At 39.9% G+C, this 17973-nt stretch overlaps 1 protein-coding gene across 1 annotated transcript in view; it reads right to left on the reverse strand.

The window, feature by feature from the left end:
* nbeaa (neurobeachin a) overlaps positions 1-17973 on the reverse strand; it is a 560854-nt gene that overhangs the window by 46207 nt on the left and 496674 nt on the right. Inside the window, exons 49-50 of the mRNA XM_052025565.1 lie at positions 4899-4961; positions 4504-4593 (exon numbers count right to left, since the gene is read on the reverse strand). Coding sequence (XP_051881525.1) covers positions 4504-4593; positions 4899-4961 — 153 coding nt within the window. The remainder of the gene's footprint in view (positions 1-4503; positions 4594-4898; positions 4962-17973) is intronic.

Below are 17973 nucleotides of genomic sequence, written 5' to 3' on the forward strand. Positions count from 1 at the left end.
TTGGGAAATGGTATTAGGGATATAGAAGGGATTAAAGATTGAAAAATTGCTAGGTCCCAACAGTCTGTGTCACCAAGTACAGATGACCCATGTGTTACAGCATTTCAGGTTACGGAAAGTCTCCCTTACTGAATTCCAACACAAAAATCTGGAACACAGAACAAAAGTTTGCTCTTATGAAATTTATATGAAAAAATGTTGATAAATAAAACATTTTTTTCTTCATCTTGTATTTCTTGACACATGCGCAGATGACACGGCTTTCTTTACAGAAATCATGATGCAGACTGTTTTCCAGGAGTGCAACCCATTCCTACACCCCCTAAGGTGGCCCTAAAAATATTGGATGCATTGGTGGTTATTTTCTAATATTCTTCAGATTCTGGAAAAACTCTAGTAGGTTGGAGGGTAGCCAATTTAACCCCACTATGACGGCAACATTAGTCTCCAGCCTGACAACATTAACATCAGTCTCTAACATAACGGCATCAACACTGAGTTCTCTAACTTCTGGTAACCCCTTCTCTCTGTCCCCCCCTCCCCCCTTTGTTTTCCCTCATTCTTGTGTCATCCTCACCCCTTCCCTTTCCCCTCCCCCCCTCATGACCTGCTTACTCCTCCTATTCCCACCTCTATTCCATGGTCTACTGTCCACTCCTACCAGATGCCTTCTTCTTCAGAGAAACAAAGGACTGCAGATGCTGGAATCTAGATGAGCAACACGATAGAGGAACTCAGCAGTCCAAGCTTCTTCTTCAGCCCTTTGCCTCTTCCGCCTATCACCTCTCAGCTTCTTGCATCATTCTCTTTCATTCCCTTCCCCACCACCTGGACCCCCCCCCCCCCCCACCCCCCCCCCCCCCCCCCCCCCACCATCTCACCTGGACTCACCATCACCTGCCAGCTTGTGCTCCTCCCCCCCCCCCCCCCACCACCTTTTTATTCTGGCTTCTGCCCTTTTCCTTTGCAGTCCTGATGAAAAGTCTCGACCTGAAACATTGACTGTTTATTTGCCTCCATAGATGCTGCCTGACCTGCTGAGTTCCTCCGGCATTTTGTGTGTGTTGCTCCAGATTCCAGCATCTGCAGAATCTCTTGTGTCTCCGTATTTGGAAAAGGATGTTGAGAGTAAACAGGGAACTATAGAGCAGTTAGCATGATTTTGGCAGAAGGGAAAATGTTAGAGTCTGTCATATATGACGTAGTTGCAGTGTTCCCTAAGCACTCTTCTCTGAATGGCAAGATTCAACAAAGTCAACGTGAATTTATGAAAGGAAAGTCATGCTTGACAAATCTACTGGAATAATTTTGAGGGTTTAACTAGCAGAATAGATGTGGGAGAAACAGTGAATATTTGGATTTCCACAAGGCTTTCAATAAGCACACATTAAAGCACTTGGGAGTAGTAGACTGGTATGGAAAGAGAACTGGTTGGCTGATGGGAAACAAAGAGAAGGAATAAACTGGTCTTTCTTCTGAGTGGCAGGACGAGACTAGTGGGGTGCCATAGAGATCAGTGCTGGGACTGCAGCTATTCATAGTATACATGAATGGTTTAGACAACAGAATTGGAAGCAATTTCTCTGGTTCACAGGCAACGCAAAACCAGGTGGGAACATAAACTATAAGAAAGATGCAGAGAAGCTCTAGTGTGATTTGGATAGATTGAGGGAGTGGGTAAATACAAGGCAGATGCTGAATAATGTGAATAAATTTGAAGTATCCACTTTGATGGCAATAACAGAAATGCCGATTCTGAACAGCGATAGATTAGGTAAGGTGGAGATGTAATTAGACCTGAGAATCCTTGGGCACCATTTGTTGAAAAGAAGTACGCAGATGAGTAGGCAACTAAGAAGGCAAACAATATGTTTGCCTCAATAGCAAGAGGATGCGAGTGCAGGAGAAGGGATGTGTTGCTATGATTATAGGTCTTGGTGAGTCTACACCTCAAGTACTGTGTGCAGTTTTGCTCTTCCTAGCTCAAGGAGGATGTATTTGGTAGGGTGGGAGTGCAGCAAAGGTTCACTAGATTGATTTAGGGAATAGCAGGACTGACATATTAAGAGAGATTGGGTCAATTAAGCTTATATTCAGTAGAGTTTAGAAGAATGAGATGGGATCTCATAGAAACCAACAGAAATATAGTAAGACTGGACAGACTAGATACAGGAGGAATGTTCCCAATGGTAGGGTAGTTGAGGACCACAGTCTAAGGATAAGGGGTAAACCACAAAAGATTGGGATGAGAAGAAATTTCTACTCCCAGAGAGTGGTGAACCTCTGAAATTTTCTTCCACAGAAAGTAGTTGAATAGAAATCATTAACTATATTCAAGAAGGGATTATATATTGTTCTTAGTGCTGAAGGGATCAAGGGATATGGGAAGAAAGCAGGAACACAGAACTGAATTTGGATGATCAGATTGATCGTACTGAATGGCGGAAAAGCCTCAAGAGGGCTAAATGATCTACTTCTATTTTCTACGTTTCTATGTACTGTCCTTTAGGGAGAGAAGAGGTATAATGTGATATATTATTCATCTAAAATGAGATTGTTATCCTTTGATTTTACAGTGCCTAATTTCTATTAAGTGAGTACTGGATGGGATCAGAGTTTAATTCTGTTTTATGGTGGAAGTCACATCCATAACTTTCTTTCTATAAACATGATTGGAACACTCAGGCCATCATTATAAGCATGTTGGGGTTGATTTTATATCCCAGGTGGGAACATGTCCATTGCAAATGACAGTTTTAGAATGGCCATATGTCATTGGCATGCCACTGTTTGATTTGCAAAAAGTGGTCTGGAAGCAGCTGCTGGTTGTTTAAATCAGGTGATCACCAGGGACAAAATGGTTTATCTGTATAACTATGTCTTCAAAAGGGGATCAGTTGACAATTATGCCCAAGGAGCACGAGGAAAGCCCAGGAAGTGCAAGCTCAATGTTCCCTTTTGGCACAGGAAGAGTCCTGCTCTTCCTGGTCCAAAAGAAAACATTAAAAAAAATTCTGGACCTCTTCTCTTTGGATCCTCTTCAGACTATTTTGAACAAGTAAGAAAATTACTAAGGCTTCCCTGCAAAGGCCTTGGTCTATTTTCAGTTGTGGTTTGATCTGACCAGAACCTAATTCACTTGTTCAAGGAATGAGCTTCTGGCTTCATATTTTTAAGATATTATTTGATATTTTATTTGGTCAGATTTGGGTGACAAACTAGTGAGACCCCTGTCTATTTAACATGCAAGAAGTTGAAAGTCCCCACTCTGGTCTGTGTGCTAGTGAAGATATTCCTAATTGTGTGTGACTGAATATTCCCAATGGCTATTTCTCTCTGTACTTTTTTAATAAAAATCTGAGAGACAGAAATTTGCACTGTGTCACTTGAAATGTAATGGGAAGTACACCAATATCATTTGTTACTTGGTATTGTCCACATAAAGATGCAAATAAAAACACAATGAATGTCATTTATTGAATTCTTTCAGTATTATCTTGTCTCTTTCTTGTTTTAGTTTTATTCCATTGCCATTTATTTTCTTCTGAATATCTTCATATTTTCTGCCATAATTTAATTGTGCTGCTTGTATTATAAGAGTTAGGAAAAGTTACTTTGTTTACAAATTGCTTTTTAATTTTGTACGCCTGTGCATAATCTATCTTTTCAGCTCTCTTAATTTTTATTATAACCTCTATTTTAGTTACTGCGCATTTGTTTATGCTTTCATTTTTGTCAATTCATTCTCTTTTCTATCACTATTATTGTGAATCTTAAATACATGTTTATCTTTATTTCTGTTACTTTAGGCTGTCAGTAGAGAATGTACATTTTTCTTCCTTTTGTACATATTCCCTTGTCACTCTCTAATAATTCAACTTTCCATTGCTTCTCATTGCCTCTCACGCCTGTGATCAGAACATGCTTCCATCTACAGGTTATTAGTTCCCTTACAAACTGTATCTGCCACCTCCCTGATTCTATATTTCCTAGTCACCGGTTTCAGTCTTACACTATCTGGTCACTGCTCTCAACCAGGCTTGTGTAGTAATTCTCACTGAGTATTGCAGAGGAGAGATGGGGGGGTATTGCAGGGGAGAGATGGTGGGGTAAGGGTATGAGGGAGCTTCAAAGGGACAAAGAAAATGCTTACTGAATAATGAGAATGTGTACTTAATAACAGAAGTGTAAGTCTGAGAATAACTAGTTAAAATGAATGGAAAGGAAATGTGAAATAAACCTCTGACACTATATACAATATTATCTGCTCTAGTGTTTTATGAGAAACTCAAATCTATAGAAGTATGTATGCTTTTATCAATTTGGAGAAGGGATGACTACATTTATTGTTCTCTTAATGAATGAATTTATAGCAACCAGGTATGATCTTTTGGCTTCTTTTATTCATTTTGCAGAAGTGTGCCATTCTCATCTATTGCAACCCAGCATTTTATTTTTATATAAAGCGAAGCTTAGGTAGATTTGAAACACATAATTTCTCACCAGGTGCATGGCAGAGCTTCGGGGTGGATGTGGCTCAATAAGCAACTGAGATGGCATTTGTCCAAGGTTCTGTATATGTACCTCCATGGCCTGAGGGAGAAAAGAATGACTGTCATGATCAATATGCATCAAAATGATGGGTCAATGCTCTTTTTACAATGCAAGCATATACTAGTTTGGCTAAGGTTTCTGGAAATTCATAGCAAATGTGCTCCTTTTGCAATCTGTAAAATTAAGCTACTTGTTAGTTATGGTCAATACACTTTTCCTGCAACATGCTGAGATTAATTATTTCTTTACGTTCACATGTAGATTAATAGTTAAAAATGTTAAATAGTGGCAACATGCAGTAAAATTTCAAACCATTTAAGTAGTAATGTGTTCAACCAAAATACCTTTACAAATTCTGATGTAAGGAGAAAGGTATAGGGATCTTTAACGAAATAAGACTCTGAGATCTTTGAAAAAAAGACAAAATAGTCACAGGCCAGGAGCAATTACCATTTTGCAAAAATGCAGTTCATGCTCAAGAAATTATTTAATTTATCATTAAGAATAATTCTGACATCTATAACAAAGTAGTTAACACCTCTATAGCATTTGAGTTTCTTGGGGAAAATATACATTCATTTATTTTTGATAACCAAAACAGCCAAGTCGTGAGTGTCATCTTCTACATTAGCATCTTATTTAAATAGCTATAGCATTCGAATTCTCGTATGAAATAAGATGGTGAATAAAAAAGAATCTTGTGTAATTAATTATTACATAAACTACCAATTATCTCCTACTGTGGAAAATCAAGAAATAGCTGGTTTCACAGTGGAGACAAGTCAGTCAGCAGTGTACGGATGAAAGGCCATGGACTGTCAAGCAAGGAGAAAATTCCTTCCAGCTATTTTTATTACCAAGAGGAGAGGTAGTCAGTAATTTGTTCATTTTCAATAGAAGGTCTGATCAGAGCAAATGGGATTAAAAAGCGTTATAACCATGGAACCTCTGTAGGCTTCGACAAAACAGCAAAACTAATACCAACAGCACAGTTCAATTTCAAATACATTAAAGTTAAGTATTAACAAGAAAACTGTAATTTTATCACATCAACTTTTACTCTCAAATTGATGAAACTGTAATTAGTCCATCAAAGGGCTGGGAGTGCTGGGGTGATGGAGGATGGGGGAAGAAGATATATATTGTAATAAAAGGGAACTGGACATGGATTCAAGATTGATCCCAACACTGCAGGAATTACTCTATTCTCTTGAGAACAAAAGATTCTATACATTGCCACGAGTTAATATGCACAACACAGGATTCCTCTAATAACCACTTTCAATATCGTATGACTTGAGAATCCTCAAAACAAATCTGTGAACTGCAAAAAATCTAGTTATGTTGACAATGCATGTCCTCTACTTAAAACCCATTTTTATTCAGGCAATGAGATAATATCAATCATTTAGCCTGCTGGCAGAACCTAGTGTCCAGCACTTTAATACTTGCTGAGGAGTGAAAAATAAATACTGCATGCACCATATGGTGAATACACTCTGTGGGAAACACATTTTTGTTTCCTCTTTTATATCCAAGCATAATGATTCACAGTCTGGAAAGTGAAATATTGTTCTTTCGATTTGCCTCACCCTGCGGCAAGCTTGGCTTAGACAACGCGCAGATACATGTTTATAGAGAAAAATAACAACCATCCCAGTCCTTTCCATCTACACTTACTGAATAAGAGACGGTAGATGGCTAGGAGCCAGGAGTAAAATCAAGCAGCACAGATCATTCAAGGTGCAACAGAAAAACATGAGTATCATTTGCAGATACTAATCTAAACCACTAAAGAGACCCATGGTCTTCAATTGCACCCAGACTAGTATTTGTTTTGCAATATTTTTGATTTATTTCACGTAAACATTTGCTAACCAGCATTTTCAGCCAAATCGAATTCTTGTGGGATAACATTACTGAGAATGTATTATAGTAATTTTGATACACACATACATCACAAGAATGCTGGAGAAGGGGCCACATCTTGCTGGTTAGTGCTGTTGTTTCCAAATGGAACTGCTGGTGTTTAGCTGCTTAAACAACAGTATATTCTGGACTTCTACACATGTGCTGTCAAACATGAAAATGATTTATAGTACCAAATCTGTCAGTTTGCTCCAGCACTAGATTCCACATGGGATCGAGCGACAGAGCCCAGTCTTGCTATGGTTTCCTAAGCAACGCTTTGGGAAAAATCACCTTTTGGATCCAGCACCAGTTTACTCTCCATTGATTTCAAGAGGGATTGTGGAACTTTAGATTAAAAGGCATAGGGAAGGATAGACAACTTTTAAAAATAATTTTGCAATAACTTAATGTTTTTAATATGTTTGCAAACTTTATTAATAATTTTTGTAAATGTTTCAGAAGTTCTTTTTCATTATTTGCTTCAACTTTAATTATGTTTAAAAACCTTTACGTATAAGAAATACCAGAATCAGAATCAGGTTTATTATCACTGATTTATATGTCGTGAAATTGGTTGTTTTGCAGCAGCAGTACAGTGCAAAGACATAAAATTACTATGAATTACAAAATAAATAAATAGTGCAAAAAAAAGGAATAATGAAGTAGTGTTCATGGGTTCATGGATCATTCAGAAATCTGATGGCGGAGGGGAAGAAGCTGTTCCGAAATCACTGAGTTTGGGTCTTCAGGCTCCTGTACCTCCTCCCCGATGGCAGTAACGAGAAGAAGGTATGTCCCAGATGGTCCTTAATGATGGATGCCACCTTCTTGAGGCATCACCTCTTGAAGATGTCCTTGATGGTGGGGAGGGATGTGCCCATGATGGAGGTGGCTGAGTCTACAACCCTCTGCAGCCTCTTGCGATCCTGTGCATTGGAGCCTCCATACCAGGCTGCCTTGCAACCAATCAGAATGCTCTCCACTGTACATCTATGGAAATTTGCAAGAGTCTTTAGTGACATACCAAATCTCCTCAAACTCCTAACAAACTAGAGCCACTGGTGTGCCTTCTTTGTGATTGCATCAATGTAATTCCTCATAGCTTTTAGGCTGCTGGATATTGAGATGCTTTGGGCCACATAGATTCAGAGATGGGGGACTACTGACAATGTTTCTGGGCAGGCAAGCTGAGACAGCAAGACCTTATTCCATTTTTATATTGTATTTGTTTCAGTGGGTGAAATTCTGGATTATTCACTACTTAATATATATTTTTTTAAACTGGAAATTCAGTTGTATATGGCTGTATTCTTCAGCATTAAGCAAGTGAAACATGAACAAAGTGCAATAAACCACCATTTTCTGGGTCTTACGGCACAGCTCAAATGCCATTTATAAATTTGCAGATGACACCACTATCGTTGGTAAAATTTCAGATGGCAACGAGGAGGTGTACAGGAATTAGAAAGATCAGCTGGTTGAGTGGTGTTGCAACAACAACCTTGCATTCAATGTCAGCAAGACCAAGGAATCGATTGTGGACTTCAGGAAGGGGAAGTCGAGAGAACACACACCAGTCCTCATTGAGGGGTCAGCGGTGGAAAGGGTGAGCAGCTTTAAGTTCCTGGGTGTCAAAATCTTCGAGGATCTGTCCTGGGCACAACACATTGATGCAATCATGAAGAAGGCACCCCAGCAGCTCTACTACATTAGGGAGGAAGCCCATCGTTAAGGACTCTCACCATCCGGGACATGCCCTCTTCTCATTACTACCATCAGGGAGGAAGTACAGGAGCCTGAAGACCCACACTCAATGATTCAGGAGCAGCTTCTTCCCCTCTGCCATCAGATTTCTGAATGGTCCATGAACCCATGAACACTACCTCATTGTTCCCTTTTTCTGCACTATCTATCTATCTCTCTCTCTCTCACTCTCTCTCTCTCTCTCTCTATCTATCTATCTTGTGATTAATAGTTTTTTATGTTTTTATGTACTGCTGCTGCAAAATTTCATGTCATATAAGACAGTGATAATAAACCTGAATCTGACTTGGAAATTCCTACTAGACAATTCCTGTTGTGAGTCACCCTTGATTGCATCAGGCTGGCACGAAAGAATACTATTCCCCCTGCTACTTTTGGGGACATTGTTCTGTAGGATCTTATGTAGAGCACTCCTGGAACAATGTGATCTTATACCCATAGTACTGAGCTGGCAAGCATGCAAGGTAAATTAAATACCTAAATCCTTGACCAATCTCTGCATTAAATCAACTCCCCAACATCCTAACATCCAGAGGGACCTCAAATCCCAGACTTGTACCCATGTAATACTGTGATCAGCTAGGCTCCTCTGTGCTTTCCCCATACAACTATCCCACTGTGATCTCTTCCCTGCGCTCCCCATAATATTGTCAGTGTGATCCCTCTCCCCACAACACTACTAGTACAGCTCCTTCCCTTACATACCCCCACAACATTTTAAACATGATTCCTAATTCCCAAAGCCCACAACACTGCTGGTGATAATCTTCACACTCAGTCCTCAAAACACTGCCTGTGCAACTTCTTCCCTCACCCCCACGCCACACATTAGTTGTGTGATCCCTCACTCCCAACTCCCACAAAAAATGCCTGGTGTGATCTCTCATCCCAACTCTCCACAACATTGCTGGTGTAATTCTTCACTTCCACCATCCTGATTCCCTCAGCATCACAATAATGCCAGTGTGATCCTTCACCCCCTGCCCTCAAAATACGATACAATGGATATTACGGAAAATAAAAGTCATGGTGAAGGAGGTAACTACCAGCATGGAAAATTGGCTGGCTAAAAGGAAATAGAAAGAAGGCATAATATTTTTCTGATGGGCAAGTTGTAACAAGTGATGTGCCATGGGGTTCGGTTCTAAAGCCGTAACTTTTTACAATTTACATCAATGACGGATGAAAGCATCAAAGGTGTGGTTGCTAGATTGGCTAATGATGCAAAGATAGGAAGGACAGTAATTTCAGGAGAGGACATAAGGGGGCTACAAAGAGTTATCAGTTAGTTAAGTGAGTGGGCCAAAATCTGGCAAATAGAGTATAATGTTGGAACATATGAAACTGATCCCTTTGGCAGGAAAAATAAAGAAAAACATCCTAGTCTAATGCAGCAGTCATCAAAGCTAGTATATAGGTGCTGCAAATAAATATCAATGCTAACAGAATGTTATCAATGTTTTAGGAACAGCTTCGTTCCCTCTGCCATCAGATTTCTGAAAGGTTCATGAACCCATGAACACTACCTCATTATTCCTCTGTTTGCACTATTACTTATTTTTGTAACTCATAGATATTTTTGTCTTGCACTGTACTGCTGTGACAAGACAACAAATTTCATGACAGAGAGACAAAGGACTGCAGATGCTGGAATCTAGATGAAAAAACAAGATACTGGAGGAACTCAGCAGGTCAGGCAACATCCGTGAAGAAAAGCAGGCAGTCAACGTTTCAGGTTAGGACCCTCCTTCGGGACTGAAGATAGGAAAAGGGGAAGCCCAATATATAGGGGGGAGAAACTGAGCAATGATAGGTGGATAAAAAAGGGGAGGCGGGGTGGGCACAAGGTGGTGATAGGTAGATGCAGGTAAGAGATGGTGATTGGCAGGTGTGGGGAGGAGGGGAGAGCAGATATACCGGGGGACAGGTCAAAGGTATGGTGGGAGGCGGCATGGGGGGATGGGGGGGGAGAGGAAAAGGAAACGGAAAGAAATTTCACGACATATGTCCGTGATAATAAACCTGATTCTGATTCATGTATAGCTAGGGGAATAAAATACAAAAGTAGAGAGTTCTGCTTCAATTATATAGGGCTTTGGTGAAACTATTTTTGAGTTCTGTGTACAGTATTAGTTTCCTTACTTATGAGAAGCAATTCAGAGAAGGTTTACCAGACTGATATCTGGAGTGGCTAAGTTGCATTAAGAGGAAAGGTTGGACAGGCTAGGCTTGTATCCACTGGATTTTGGAAGCTTGAGAAGTAACATCATTGAGGCAGATAAGACCCTGAGGGGTTTTGACAGAGTGGATGTGGAGAGGATGTTTTTTCTTGTGGAAGAATCCAGAACTAGGAGTTATTGTTTAAAGATCAGGGGTTGCTATTTAAGACAGAGATGAGGTGAAAATTTTTCTCTCAAAGGGTAAAGAGTCTTTCAAACTGTTTTCCTCAAAGGGTGGTGGATACAGATTCATTGAATATTTACTGCAGAGGTAGATACATACTTGATAATAGAACATAGAACATAGAACATAGTACAGCACAAGGACAGCCTCAACAGTGTCTGTGTCAATCACTATGCCAATCCAAACTAATCCCATCTGCCTGTGCACAATATATACAGTGGCATGCAAAAGTCTGGGCACCCCTGGTCAAAATTTCTGTTACTGTGAATAGCTAAGTGAGTAGAAGATGAACTGATCTCCAAAAGTCATAAAGTTAAAGATGAAACATTCTTTTCAACATTTTAAGCAAGATTAGTGTATTATTTTTGTTTTGTACAATTTTAGAGTGAAAAAAGGGAAGGAGCACCATGCAAAAGTTTGGGCACCCCAAGAGATTTGAGCTCTCAGATAACTTTTACCAAGGTCTCAGACCTTCATTAGCTTGTTAGGGCTATGGCTTGTTCACAGTCATTGTTAGGAAAGGCCAGGTGATGCAAATTTCAAAGCTTTATAAATACCCTGACTCCTCAAACCTTGTCCCAACAATCAGCAGCCATGGGTTCCTCTAAGCAGCTGCCTAGCACTCTGAAAATTAAAATAAATGATGCCCACAAAGTAGGAGGAGGCTATAAGAAGATAGTAAAGTGTTTTCAGGTAGCCGTTTCCTCAGTTTGTAATGTAATTAAGCAATGGCAGTTAACAGGAACGGTGGAGGTCTAGTTGAGGTCTGGAAGACCAAGAAAACTTTCTGAGAGAACTGCTCATAGGATTGCTAGAAAGGCAAATCAAACCCCAGTTTGACTGCAAAAGACCTTCAGGAAGATTTGGCAGACTCTGGACGGGTGATGCACTGTTCTACTGTGCAGCGACACCTACACAAATATGACCTTCATGGAAGAGTCATCAGAAGAAAACCATTCCTGCGTCCTCACCACAAAATTCAGCGTCAGAAGTTTGCAAAGGAACATCTAAACAAGGCTGATGCATTTTGGAAACAAGTCCTGTGGACTGATGGAAGTTAAAATAGAACGTTTTGGCCACAATGAGCAAAGGTATGTTTGGAGAAAAAAGGGTGCAGAATTTCATGAAAAGAACACCTCTCCAACTGTTAAGCACGGGGAACATTTCACTGGGCTTGTGTTGCAGCCAGTGGCACTGGGAACATTTCACTGGTAGAGGGAAGAATGAATTCAATTAAATACCAGCAAATTCTGGAAGCAAACATCACACCATCTGTAAAAAAGCTGAAGATGAAAAGAGGATGGCTTCCAAAACAGGATAATGATCCTAAACACACCTCAAAATCCACAATGGACTACCTCAACAGGCACAAGCTGAAGGTTTTGCCATGGACCTCACAGTCCCCTGACCTAAACATTACCGAAAATCTGTGGACAGACCTCAAAAGAGCAATGCATACAAGACGGCCCAAGAATCTCACAGAACTAGAAGACTTTTGCAGGGAAGAATGGGCAAAAATCCCCCAAACAAGAATTGAAAGACTCTTAGCTGGCTACAGAAAGCTGTGATACTTGCCAAAGGGGGTGTTACTAAGTACTGACCATGCAGGGTGCCCAAATTTTTGCTTCAGGCCCTTTTCCTTTTTTGTTATTTTGAAACTGTAAAAGATGGAAATAAAAAAGTAATCTTGCTTAAAGTATTAAAGAAATGTGTCATCTTTAACTTTATGCCTTTTGGAAATCAGGTCATCTTTTACTTGCTTAGCTATTCACAGTAACAGAAATTTTGACCAGGGGTGCCCAAACATTTGCATGCCACTGTATTCCCTGCCTGTTCATGTGCCTGTCTAAAGCCCTCTTAAGCTTTACTATCATATCTGCTTCCACCACTTCCCCTGGTAGTGTATTACCAGCACCCACCACTCTCTGTGTAAACAACTTGCATTGTAAATCTCCTTTAAACTTTTCCCCTCTTACCTTAAACCTGTGTCCTCTAGTATTTGATATTTCTACCCTGGAAAAAAGACTCTATCTACCTTAACTATATCTCTCATAATTTTATATACTTCTATCAGATCACCCGTCAGCCTCCAACACTCCAGAAATAACAATCCAAGTTTGTCCAACCTCTGCTTATAGCTAAGACTCTCTAAACCAGGCAACATCCTGGTGAACCTCTTCTGGACCCTTTCCAAAGCCTCCACACCTTTCCTGTACAGCAGCAACCAGAACTGCACACAATACTCCAAATGTGGCCTAACCAAACTTCTATACAGCTGCAATGTGATTTCCCAACTTTTATACTCAACACACCAACCAATGAAGGCCATACTCCTGCTTTAGCGCCCTAACTACTTGTGTTGCCATTTTCAGTGGGCTATGGACTTGCACCCTAAAATCGCTTTGAATATCAATGCTCCTTAGGTTCCTGCCATTTACTGTACTTTGCTCTTACATCTGACCTCCCAAAGTGCAACACTTCACACTTGTCTAGATCAAATTTCATCTGCCATTTCTCTGCCCACATTTCCTGCTAGTCTACATCCCACTGAATCCTTTGACAACCTTCCTCACTGTCCACAACTCCGACAATTTTTGTGTCATCTGCAAATTTACTAATCAGTCTATCTACATTTTTGTCCAAATCATTTATATATATCACAAACAATCGAGGTCCCAGCACTGATCCTTGCGGACCACCACTGGTCACAGACTCGCAGTCAGAATTACACCCCTCCATCGCTACTCTCTGTCATATATAGCCATGTCAATTTTGAATCCAATCTAGCAAGTCTCCATAGATCCCATGTGCCTAAATCTTCTGGAGAAGCTTACCATGAGGGACCTTGTCAAAAGCTTTACTGAAGTCCATGTAGACAACGTCTACTGCCCTACCCTCACCAATCATCTTCGTCACCTCCTCAAAAATCTCAATCAAGACTTACTCTGCACAAAGCCATGTTGACTATCATTAATGTCTTTGCTTTTACAGATGTGAGTAGATCCTATCCCTAAACTTCTTCTTCAATAATTTCTCTACCACTGACATAAGGCTCACCAACCTATAATTTCCTGGTTTTTCTCTACTGCCCTTCTTAAACAGAGGAACAACATTGGCTATTCTCCAGTCCCCTGGACCTCAACTGTGGCTACAGAGGATACAAAGATCTTTGTCAAGCCACCAGCAATTTCCTCTCTTGCCTCTTTCAATAATCTAAGATAGATCCCATCAGGCCCTGGGGAGTTATCCACCTTAATGCTCTTCAAGAGACCTAACATCTCCTCCTTTTTGATATCAACATGCCCTAGAATATCAGCACATCCCTCCTTGATCTCGCTGTCCTCTATGTCTTTCTCCTTGGTGCATACCAATGTGAAGTACTCGTTTTGTACATTGGCCATTTCCTCTAGCTCTAGGCATAATTTGCCTTCTTTGTCTTTTAGTTGTCCTACCCTCTCCTAAGTTAACCTTCTGTTTTTAATGTATGTATAAAATGCCTTGAGATTCTCTTTAATCCTACTTACCAAGGATATTTCAAGGTCCCGTTTAGTCTTCCTGATTCCTTTATATTCCTCAATGGCCCTGTCTGAATTCAGCTTTCTGTTTCCTTATATATGTTGCCTTTTACTTTCTATCTAAACTTACAATACCTCTTGTCATCCGAAGTTCCCAAACTTTGCCATCCATGTCCTTTTTCCTCACAGGAACATGTTGGTCTTGGATTCTGACCAGCTGGCCTTTAAACAACTCCTAGATGTCAGTTGTGGACTTACCCAATAACAGCTGCACCCAATCTACTCTCCGCAGTTCCTGCCTAATACTGTTGCAATAAGCCTTTCCCCAATTTGGCACTTTCCCCAATTTGATCCAGTCCTATCCTTATCCATAACTATCTGAAAATATACAGATTCAGCCAGGCTCATTTGCCCATACAAGACCTAGTGTGGCCCCCTTCGCTGGTTGGATTATCTACACACTGTGTCAAGGAGTCCTCCTGGATGCATCTGACAAATTCTGCCCCATCTAAGCCTCTGGCACCAAAGGGGTCCCAGTCAATATTGGGGAAATTAAAGTCACCCACTTCAACTACCCTGTCACTTTAACATCTTTCCATAATCTGCCTATGTATCTGTTCCTCTATTTCCCACTGGCTATTGGGAGGCCTATAGTATAGCCCCATCATAGTGATTGCACCTTTCTTATTCCTGAGCTCTACCCATATTGCCTCAGTAGATGACCTCTCCAGAACATCCTCTCTAAGTGCCGCTGTGACATTTTGCCTTATCAGTAGTGCAATTCCCCCACCTCTTTTACATCCCTCTCTATCTCAGCTGAAAGATCTGAATCCTGGAGCACTGAGCTGCTAGTCCTGTCCTTCTCTCAACTAAGTCTCTGAAATGGCTCTAAGTTCATCTGCCTTACCCGTAATACTCCTTGTGTTGAAATAAATACACTTCAGCCCATTGCCCCACCATGTTCACTAACTTGGCCTGCCTGTCCTTCCTTCTACCCTTACGTGTCCTAACCTTTACCATCCCCTCAATCCCTCCACTTGCTGACCTACTGCTCTGGTTCTGATCCCCCTATCAGGCTAGTTTAAACCCTCCCAAGTAGCACTAGCAAACCTCCCTGCAAGTATATTGATGCCCTGGAACCTGCCCTGGAAGAGCCCAATGATCCAAATACCTGAAGCCCTCCCTCCTGTACCAGCAAGGGATAGAAAGTTTATCAATGTAGAATTCAGGTTATAATCAAATCAGCCATGATCTTATTTAATGGTATAAAGCTCATGGAGCTGAGTGGACTAGGCCTACTCCCAATTTATAATGTTATTGCTTTTTGAATGTCAGACAACATAAATGAAGGAAAATACAAGAAAACGGATAATTAAATAAACTGCAATATCACAATTTTTCACAGCATCGCTTTAGCCAAGTTCCAAACTTCTGGCAAAACAGTCTCTTAAAATTTGTTTATGCCAAAGATCTACAGCTTTTTTCAAATGGGAATTCTGTAACATGTAGAGTGCGAGGAAGCGTTGTTTATTTGCATAAAGTAACAGCAATAATGATAATGAGTCAAAAAAATAAAGATAAAGACAAAAATTCTGATAATTTTGAATTTAGAACATGTTGATATTTTAGGGCACGTGAAAATCTGATAACAATACCAACTCCTTTGAAATCCAGAGGAAACAAAACAAACTGCTGGAGGAACTCAATGGGACCGGCAGCAGATGGGCCGAATGGCCTAATTCTGCTACTATATCTTATGATTTTATGATTATGGCTTTTATATGATTTTATGGAGGCAGAGAGATGGTTGATGTTAGGGGTCAAGACCCTGCATCGGGACCTGCTTTCACAGATGTTGTCTGACCAGTTCAGTTACTCCAGTAGTTTGCTTTTTGCTCCAGATTATAGCATCTGTAGTCTCTTGGGTCTCCTTTGAAATCGAGTCTGAAAACCATTAACCTATGTAGAGTAAAACCCAAATAGGCTTCTTGTTGCAATACTAAACTTTACTTAAAGAAGAATATTTACAAGGATGATACAGCAGTGGAATTTCCTGACACTGAACTTAGTGCAACTTCAAGTAGTGCTTCAGTAATAGTGTCCTGCTATGCAGGGTGAAACAAGAACAGTGGTTACAACAATCAGGGAAGTATCAGGAAAACTAAATGATTGTAATATCTTCAAATGTAGTTTCTTTAAAGTGAAGTGATGTCAATTATTAATTTGAATTGAGTAAAAAATCTGTTTTGCCCATCTCTAATTTCTTGACATAATCACCAGATTTAGTACTGAAGACCTGGCAAGGATGAATGAATCAATATCTTTACGCTAATCATTACATTTGAAAATGTCTTTATCTCAGACATTTCACAGAACAACTGGGGGATATAGTAAAACTACGAAGCACTTTCTTCAAAACTAAATAGTGATCACTGTGATATGAAAACAACAGCAGAACAAAAAAAAAGTCAGATGAAATACAAAAGCAGATCTGCTCACTTAGTTTGCAAACACAAACAACTGCCGTGCACCAACTCAGAACGTAAAGGAGGATTTCATCAGCTCTAGCCATAAACAATCCTCTAATAATGGTTTTAGAAAGATATTTTCAACATTACCTTCAGAAAAGTAAATAATGATTTTGTCTGACACTTTATTAGAAAACAGTAACTTAGATTGCTCTAGTAAGAGAACTATAAGTTTCTATTTCTATAATTTTGTTGATTATCTCAGTGCAACTCAGACGTGAAGCAAATTTTAAGTAATTGGTTAGGGAATGAAGAAGAGTAACTTCCTTAAAGAAATTATAAGTGATTGTAAAATTAAGGCTGAGATGGACTGGAAGTTTATCATTGTCATCCAAGTGCCAACAATGATCCACTATAGTAATTTGGCCACACATTTTTTGTGTGGTACTCTGCTTCCATTTGAGGTGAAACCACATTTTCACTGTACATAACAATAGAATAATGCAGCTAAGCATAAATTGAAGAAGTCTCAATGTGAATACGCAACTCAGTTCATCAACATAGTTTACTGTACACCACCATTCCCTATTTAAAGTAAAATTAGAAAATGTTGGAAACACAGGTCAAGCAGCATCTGAGTACTCTTGGGCACAAAGCAGTATGTTGGCCGTTATTACAAGAGGATAAGTGTGAAGGCACCTGAACAAGATTTTTTTTTCATTCTTTCACATTTAAAAATACTCTGCTGATACAACCTAATTAATATTTTTTCTTCCAAATTGTATTCTATTTTCAATGTACTTGCCCAATCACTTAACCTGCCTTTATCCCTTGGAAGCCTCTCTGTATCGCCCTTACAACTCACACTGCCATCCAGCTTTGCATGATCAGCAAACATGGTTAATCACTATACATGACCTTTAATTTTATTGGGTTTATTGGTTTATTATTGTCACATGTACTGAGATACAGTGAAAAGCTTTTGTTTTGCATGCCATCCAGACAGATCATGCCATACATAATTATATCGAGGTAGTAAATAGAAAACAATGCAGAATATAGTGTTGCAGTTAGAGAGAAAGTGCAGTGCAAGCAGACAAATAAAATGCAAGGACAACAACCTCAGTAGATTGGGAAATCAAGAGTTCATCTTTTATTGTATAAGGAGAGGTCAATTCAAAACTCTGATAACAGTGGGATAGAAGCTGTCCTTGAGTCTGGTGGTTTGAGCTATCAGGTTTTTGGATCTTCTGCCCAAAGGGAGAAGAGAAAATAACTGGCGTGGGAGTGCTCCTTGATTATATTAGCTGCTTTGCTCTCATGAATGCCTTGTAATCCCAGCAAGTGGGAGGAACTGT

This window comes from Pristis pectinata, chromosome 11 (assembly GCF_009764475.1).
Source record: "Pristis pectinata isolate sPriPec2 chromosome 11, sPriPec2.1.pri, whole genome shotgun sequence".
Taxonomy (NCBI): domain Eukaryota; kingdom Metazoa; phylum Chordata; class Chondrichthyes; order Rhinopristiformes; family Pristidae; genus Pristis; species Pristis pectinata.